At 51.3% G+C, this 8,487-nt stretch overlaps 1 protein-coding gene across 1 annotated transcript in view; it reads right to left on the bottom strand.

Moving 5' to 3' along the window:
• Positions 1-8,122, bottom strand: part of tusc3 (tumor suppressor candidate 3) — a 33,209-nt gene extending 25,087 nt beyond the window's left edge. The window contains exon 1 of the mRNA XM_084693857.1: positions 7,991-8,122. Coding sequence (XP_084549983.1) covers positions 7,991-8,095 — 105 coding nt within the window. The 5' untranslated portion in view covers positions 8,096-8,122. The remainder of the gene's footprint in view (positions 1-7,990) is intronic.
• Between the last annotated feature and the right edge of the window lie 365 nt (positions 8,123-8,487).

An 8,487-nucleotide genomic window follows, 5' to 3' on the forward strand; every position in this document is an offset into this window, starting at 1 on the left:
GTGTGTGTGTTGTCTATCTCTGTGTGTTCTCTGTGTGTGTGTGTTTCTAGGGAAAGCAGGAAGAAGAGAGGAGGAAAGGAGGAGAGGAAAGGTCACAACACTCTACCCCAACAAATAGGGTTCTGGATCCTTCTACTCAGCCTCCTCTAGTCCTTCTCTTCATCCCTCTGTCCAGCCCACCCCCTGTCGGTCACTACGGTAACAGGGGTCAGAGGTGAGCAGAAACAATCACACATTCCGTTTAGCTCTCTATAGGCTTTCTCTCTCTCTCTCTCTCTCTCTCTCTCTCTCTCTCTCTCTCTCTGTCTCCTCCCTGTTTCTCTCTCTCTCCTCCCTGTTTCTCTCTCTCTCTGTCTCTCTGTCTCCTCCCTGTTTCTCTCTCTCTCTTTCTGCACCTGTCTTCTCTTGCATTTCTTCCTCTCCCCCCTCCCTTCACTGTGTCTCTAGGGACTATCTCTCTCTCTCTCTCTCTCTCTCTCTCTCTCTCTCTCTCTCTCTCTCTCTCATCACCTGGGACCCTGCTGACCACATCCTCCTCTTTTATTCCCTCCATCCCTCCACCAGTCAGTGCTGCCCTACATGACCCACACAGCTGAGGCAGGCCGGCTGGGTGTGTGTCTGGGTGTGTGTCTGGGTGTGTGTCTGGGTGTGTGTCTGGGTGTGTGTCTGGGTGTGTGTCTGGGTGTGTGTCTGGGTGTGTGTCTGGGTGTGTGTCTGGGTGTGTGTCTGGGTGTGTCTTGTTTTATGCTCCATAGGAGTCTACTCCATCATAGTTACTTTTTTCTTTACTCTGTCACTGCATCTTGCCATTCCTGCTTTCCCTCCCTCCCTCCCTCCCTCCCTCCCTCCCTCCCTCCCTCCCTCCCTCCCTCCCTCCCTCCCTCCCTCCCTCCCTCCCTCCCTCCCTCCCTCCCTCCCTCCCTCCCTCCCTCCCTCCCTCCCTCCCTCCCTCCCTCCCTCCCTCCCTCCCTCCCTCCCTCTACTTCCTACTGCTTTCCACCTACATTTTGACTCTATTCCTCCTTCCCAACATGATGTTTCTCTATCTCTGTTTGTATTAATATATGTGACGTATCTCCCCATCTCCTCTCCTGTTCCTCTCAGGGTTGTAGCTAACAGGACACACACACACACACACACAAACACCATGTTGTTTCTCAGAGGGCATGAGTTAACTGTTCACCTTTCTGACAACTGCTACAACACTTTCCTCATGTTACATTCCCCCAGGGTCTTACTGGAGCACACACACACACTCTCTTACACACACACACACACACTCTCTTACACACACACACTCTCTTACACACACCCACACACACTCTCTTACACACACACACACACACACACACACACACTCTTACACACACACACACACACACACACACACACACTCTCTTACACACACACACACACACACACTCTCTTACACACACACACACTCTCTAACACACACACACACACACACACTCTTACACACACACACACACACACTCTCTCTCTACTTGGAGATCCTTAGACAAACAAGAGAACACATCTGAGTCATTATATCGTGGGCGGTTTCCAGCTGCTGTTAATGGCAGTTGAATCATTCAAACTCCCTGCTGGTTGTCACGGCGACTGAATATGACCCGCTATAAAGCGTCCGTCAGAGTTTGAAAGTGTGCCGTTAGCTGTTAGCGTGTAAAAAGGATCAAAGTATCTCAATGTAACCTTGAGGGCACAACAGAAAGGGTTAGGGTTAGAAAGACAGAGAGGAGAGAGGGATGCTCCACAGGGCTCCACGTAGTCCCAGTTTCACTTCCTCTGCCTCATATTGCTACTCCCCTCTCCTCTGCTCTCCTCCCCTCTCCTCGGTCCTCCCCTCTCCTCTCCTCCCCTCTCCTCTCCTCGCTCCTCCCCTCTCCTCTCCTCTCCTCTCCTCGCTCCTCCCCTCTCCTCTCCTTTCCTCCCCTCTCCTCGCTCCTCCCCTCTCCTCTCCTCTCCTCTCCTCCCCTCTCCTCGCTCCTCCCCTCTCCTCTCCTCTCCTCCCCTCTCCATTCCTCCCCTCTCCTCGCTCCCTTCCCCTCTCCATTCCTCCCCTCTCCTCGCTCCCCTCCCCTCTCCTCTCCTCTCCTCGCTCCTCCCCTCCCCTCTCCTCCCCTCCCCTCTCCATTCCTCTCCTCTCCTCCCCTCTCCTCGCTCCTCCCCTCTCCTCTCCTCTCCTTGCTCCTCCCCTCTCCTCGCTCCTCCCCTCTCCTCTCCTCTCCTCTCCTCTACTCCCCTCTCCTCCCCTCTCCTCACTCCTCCCCTCTCCTCTCCTCTCCTCCCCTCTCCCCTCTCCTCTCCTCTCCTCCCCTCTCCTCTCCTCGCTCCTCCCCTCTCCTCTCCTCTCCTCTACTCCCCTCTCCTCTCCTCTCCTCGCTCCTCCCCTCTCCTCGCTCCCCTCTTGGCACAGAAGCATTAACTGGCACAGAAGCACTGATGCTCTGTCTGTGTGCTGAGGTGGGTGGTCGATGGAGGGAAGAGAATATAAGTAAGAGAGAAAGAAGGAGAAAGAAAGAGGGAGAGAGACAGAGAGGGAGAGCCAGAAGAGATATTAAGGAGGAAGAGATGGAGAGGACCACTTGAAGGAGGTCAATTCAGTTTTAATTAAATCACTTCAGAAATTACAATAAAATAACTAATGTTTGACCCGAAACCTCTTTCTCCTACAAGGCCTTCCTCCACCCCCCCTCCTCCTCCATCCCTCCATCTCCTCCTTTCACCCATATTCAACCAATGACAGGTATTACAACTAGCTTGTGACAAACCCTTGTCGCTCCACCCTGGCCCCATGTAGTCTTCGACCATCTTCACAGACACACAACCAACTTCAATTGTTTTAAAAACACAGGGTTTTCGTTTTCATTTCTTGAAATGTTTTGGACAAACGAGATCTCCGCTGCACAGCGACAACATGTCAGGCCCAGACTCTCTGTGTCACCAGAGAAGTGATGGGATGAAATTACCCAGACAGAAGCTTCTAGAGTAAATAAACTAGAGCTATAAAAGGACAAGACAACATAGAAGTGCCAGACATAATGGTGTGTGTGTGTGTGTGAGTGTGTGTGAGTGTGTGTGAGTGTGTGTGCGTTTTGACACACTGAGGAGACGCCAGGATTTCTCAACGCTTTTCTGTCTTGCAGAAACACACTGAAACTGCCTGGAGAGAAAAATAGATAGATAAAAAGAGAGAGAGAGAGAGTGGGTTAGGTGTAGAGTAAGTAGGAATGGCATTTAGCATTTAGGCCTACACCGCTTTATGCAAAACTGACTAATTCATCATGTCGTACCATTAGCATAAACGCGCACACACACACACGCACCAGTAGGTGATTAGCATGAGGGCATTGTGTTGGAGGGCCCTGTCATTCTGGCAACCGAAAGACAAAGGCACCAGCAGAGGCAACCCCGGACGTGATCCCACCCCAGGAACCTGCCCCCGTCCCTGGGTACAGGTCAGGCAGGGGGTCCCTGGGGACCAAACCTCTGGAGGTCACGACCCATGAAAGTGAAGGATGTCACAAGAGCAGCACAGGGACTTAAAGAGGGAGTGACAGACAGGGAGAGAGAGAGACAGACACGGAGAGATACATGGAGAGAGAGAGACACAGAGAGATACATGGAGAGAGAGAGACACAGAGAGATACATGGAGAGAGACAGACACGGAGAGATACATGGAGAGAGAGACACACAGAGAGATACATGGAGAGAGAGAGACACAGAGAGATACATGGAGAGAGAGAGAGAGAGAGAGAGAGAGAGAGAGAGAGAGAGAGAGAGAGAGAGAGAGAGAGAGAGAGAGAGAGAGAGAGAGAGAGAGAGAGCTGTAGAGTGATGGAGGGACAGAGGGAGACAGAAACACACACACACACACACAAACAGCTGGAGGACATAAGGGTTATGTAGACTCTGTCCTGGGGAGTGTGTGTGTGTGTGTGTCTGCAGTGACATCGATAACCCCTCATGCCTTATCCTGCCTGGCAGGCCGTCACCACGGTGATAGACCTCGACGCTAACACCACTCGCTCTTCTGGATGGAAACCAGATCAGCACTTATCTCCACCGTGTGTGTGTGTGTGTGTGTGTGAGAGAGAGAGAGAGAGAGAGAGAGAGAGAGAGAGAGAGAGAGAGAGAGAGAGAGAGAGAGAGAGAGACAGAGAGAGAGGGAGAGAGAGAGAGAGAGAGAGAGAGAGAGAGAGAGAGAGAGAGAGAGAGAGAGAGAGAGAGAGAGAGAGAGAGAGAGAGAGAGACAGAGAGAGAGAGGGAGAGAGAGAGAGAGAGAGACAGAGAGAGAGTACAAAAATGATTTGGTCTTCAGAGAGAGACCAGATCAGAGTGTGTTCCCCCAGAGAGAGAGGGACCAGTTCAGAGTGTGTTCCCCCAGAGAGAGAGGGACCAGTTCAGAGTGTGTTCCCCCAGAGAGAGAGGGATTGTAAGATGGAATGAATTGATATTCACAACAAGGGAATGCACCCTAACCTTCTCTTAGCTCATCTCCACTGATGAGGCTGTGAGCTGTCAGAGAAGAGGAGGAGGGCAGGGGAGAGGAAGAGGGGGGCAGGAAAGAGGAGAGGAGGGCAGGAGAGAGGAGGAGAAGGGCAGGGGAGAGGAGGAGGGCAGGAAAGAGGAGAGGAGGGCAGGAGAGAGGAGGAGAAGGGGCAGGGGAGAGGAGGAGGAGGGCAGGGGAGAGGAGGGCAGGGGAGAGGAGGAGGAGGGCAGGGGAGAGGAGGAGGGCAGGGGAGAGGAGGGGGGCAGGAGAGAGGAGGGGGGGCAGGAGAGAGGAGAGGAGGGCAGGAGAGAGGAGAGGAGGGCAGGAGAGAGGGAGAGGAGGGCAGGGGAAAGGAGGGCAGGGGAGAGGAAGAGGAGGGCAGGAGAGAGGAGAAGAGAGGAGGAGGAGAAGAAAGGAGAGGAGATGAGTGCCAGGTTCCTGGTGGTCCACCCTGTTAGAAGGGGCAGAGAGCACACAGGGACCTCACACACCGACACACACCACCTCCTCATCACTCCTCACCTGCTGCCCAGGCAGGGAGGGAGAGACAGAGGGAGGGAGGAAGAGAAAGAGGGAGAGAGGGATCAAGGGAGAGGGGGGAACGAGGGAGGGAGGGAGATTAATCTGTGGCGAGTCAGTAAGCATTTATAAAAGTGATCTTGCTGAGCTTACCAGTTCATTATGAGGATGTATAGACTGGACTGGAGAGAGGATAAGAGGAGGGAGGCCAGACTAAGAATATACTGTTTAGTACGTGAAGCAGGCATCACGTGGGGGGGTGAAGAGAACACACTGTTCTAACGCAGGAGGGACACAGAAGTAGACAAGAAGAGATCGGGGGAGATTACAAAAGATGCAGAGAGAGAGAGAGAGAGAGAGAGAGAGAGAGAGAGAGAGAGAGAGAGAGAGAGAGAGAGAGAGAGAGATATGGCCTAAATAGAGAAGTAAAAAGCTCATGTGGTCCAGGTTTTTTCCTCGTTATAAATCACACAGCAGAGAACAGCCAGCAGCAGCAGCTAGTGACGGCTGGACACGTCCACAGTCTGTAGGGAGGGACGAAGCCCTGGGGACGAAGCCCTGGGGACGAAGCCCTGGGGACGAAGCCCTGGGGACACATCACATGCACTCAGAACCAGGAGAACACGGAACCAGGTGAACACGGAACCAGGAGAACACGGAACCAGGAGAACACGGAACCAGGAGAATATGGAACCAGGAGAACACGGAGAGTAACCTGACCCTTGTAGACAGGCTGCACAGTGCAGGGCTGAAGGCGACAAGCCCAGCCTTGCTAGAACAGTCATCAATCCCCCCACCCTCACCCCGACCCCCCCACAGGCTGCAGAAGCCACCAGACAGCCAGTGCAGGGCTCATATTTTAGCTTGGATTTTCTCCTAAGGGGTATAGAAATAATATTGCTTACGAGCACAGTGTTTAGGCCAGTAAGCCCTGGCTGTGTTCTCCGGATCAGGCTATGCCCTGAAGGGCCGTGAGGCTCACATACAGAAACAACTACAGCGGCAGAAACGGAAACCATGAGCCATGCTTTATCCTGATCCACTGCAGGTCCCAGAGTTAGAACTGCTTACTGGAGGCCTTTCACTGCTCTGTCCTTACAGTCAGCCTGACGAAGGAGGGAGGGAGCGAGGGAGGGAGGGAGGGGGGAGGCTAAATATATTTAGTTCTGTTGATGAACGAGGTCTCATTGAAAAGACGTAAATATTCTTCAAGCTGACTATTGCCACTCACCCCCTCCTCCCTTCGTCTCTATTTCAGTCCAGTAGTAGTCTCTCTCTCCGTTTCTCCCTCCCTCCTTCCCTCCCTCCCTCTCTCCTACCATCATTTATGTGCCTGAGGGGATGTAAAGATATGGCCTTCGACAAACATATTAAAAAGCCGTGAGACAGAGGATCACAATCCTGCCATCATCAGCACTTTGGGCTCTCGTACCACACGGGTCATCTAAAGAGAGGGATGAGGCAGCCAGGGAGAGAGAGAGACAGAGAGAGAGAGACAGACAGACAGACACAGACACAGAGACAGAGAGAGACATAGACAGAATGCTGCTTCACTGCTTTACCTTTTATTGAGCCTAATAAGATCATCTACTGCTGCTGCTGCCTCTGGGGTGTGTGTGTGTGTGTGTGTGTGTGTGTGTGTGTGTGTGTGTGTGTGTGTGTGTGTGTGTGTGTGTGTGTGTGTGTGTGTGTGTGTGTGTGTGTGTGGTCAGCAGAGGCATTATATTTTCATATGATACATCATATATCTCCTCTATAGTCCTGAAAATACAGCTAGCCTTGCTGTTTTATCAAGCAGTCTGTCTGTACATGTGCTGCTCTGTTTGTTTTCCTGCCTCCCTGCCTGTCTGCCTGTCTGCCTGCCTGCCTGCCTGCCTGTCTGCCTGCCTGTCTGCCTGCCTGTCTGCCTGCCTGTCTGCCTGTCTGTCTGCCTGTCTGCCTGTCTGCATGCCTGCCTGCCTGCCTGTCTGCCTGCCTGCCTGCCTGCCTGTCTGCATGTCTGTCTGCCTGCCTGCATGTCTGTCTTTCTGCATGTCTGTCTGTCTGTCTGCATGTGTGTCTGTCTGCATGTCTGTCTGCCTCCCTACCTACCTGTCTGTCTGTCTGCATGTCTGTCTGTCTGCATGTCTTTCTGTCTGCATTTCTGTCTGCCTGCCTGCATGTCTGTCTATCGATTTGCCTGTATGTTTGCCTGCATGTATGTCTATCTACATGTCTGTCTGCCTGCATGTCTGCCTGCATGTCTGCAAGTCTGTTTGCCTGAATGTCAGCTTGCACATCTGTCTGCCTGCATGTCTGTCTGCCTGCTTATCTATCTGTCTCTAAACTATCTACCTGTCTGCCTGCTTGTCTGTCTGTTAGCCTAGTTTCACAGTGCTCATTTAACCAGTCAATAAAGACATCTAAAACGCATTGATCAGCTCAACTCTGTACAACAGTGAACCATCAATATGAGCCACTATTGAAAGTCACAGTAGCTCAGAAATGTCTTTACACCATCATAATAGCCTGACAAAATAACTGACATGATAGCTTCCAAACACCACAAGATAACTATTTCATTATACAGCATAGTCCATAGCACACAACACTGAGCCAGAACAACAACTAACAGCCTCGCCTAAACCGCTTTCATTTTAGAACAAGGCATTTGACAGGCCCGGTGACAGAATTAGTTAAATAATTAACTCGTTCACAGTAAAAGCTACTACAGAATATGATACCCAATGAGGAAACAAAACAACAACCTATAACACAATACAAATAATACAGCTTTGTTACGTTTTTTATATATTATTCCATTAAACGTTACGGCCTCTCACGGAACCCAGCCTACTGTAACGTCAGTGCGACAGCCGCATCCTCAAAGCACCAGCGCAGCCGTTATTACGCTACAATCTACGAAAAACCCGGACGGATATTCATTCCGAATACACTCTAAATACAAAAGCCAATACCTCTTTCTTCTTCTGGCTTCCTCCGGGGTGCAGACATAGCATTAGGATAAGCAGGAATGACACAACGGGCAGGTTGAAAGGGAATCCCGAGGATAAAGACGCCATGATGGAAGATGCTCTAGCTGCTGTACACGTCTTTCTCCACCGTGATTGGACACTGAAGTGGCCAATAGAGAAGAATTTGAAGAAGTGCCTCTTGGGTATTGTAGTCTTACCGTCAAGCCTGTTGCGTTTACTATTCTCAAACAAACTGTAGCAAACCGAGGGAGCTATTGCTCGTTCTGTCGGCACTGTTGGCGCAAGGTATTGTGGCTGCTTCGTTTTCATGCCTCAATCGTGTTTTAATGTTTCGTGCATGTTTTGGTAAGGGTTGGAAATGAGTTTGATGAGGTCTGTTAATTGGCGATGTTGGCAAACTTGTGTTGTTTTCAACGTAACTGGGAACTGTATGTGGTTTAATCGGGTACAGCCAGCGTTTACAACCAAAGGTATCGCAG

The sequence above is a fragment of the Hypomesus nipponensis genome, chromosome 27 (assembly GCF_054491055.1).
Source record: "Hypomesus nipponensis isolate SF chromosome 27, ASM5449105v1, whole genome shotgun sequence".
NCBI classification, from domain to species: Eukaryota; Metazoa; Chordata; class Actinopteri; order Osmeriformes; family Osmeridae; genus Hypomesus; species Hypomesus nipponensis.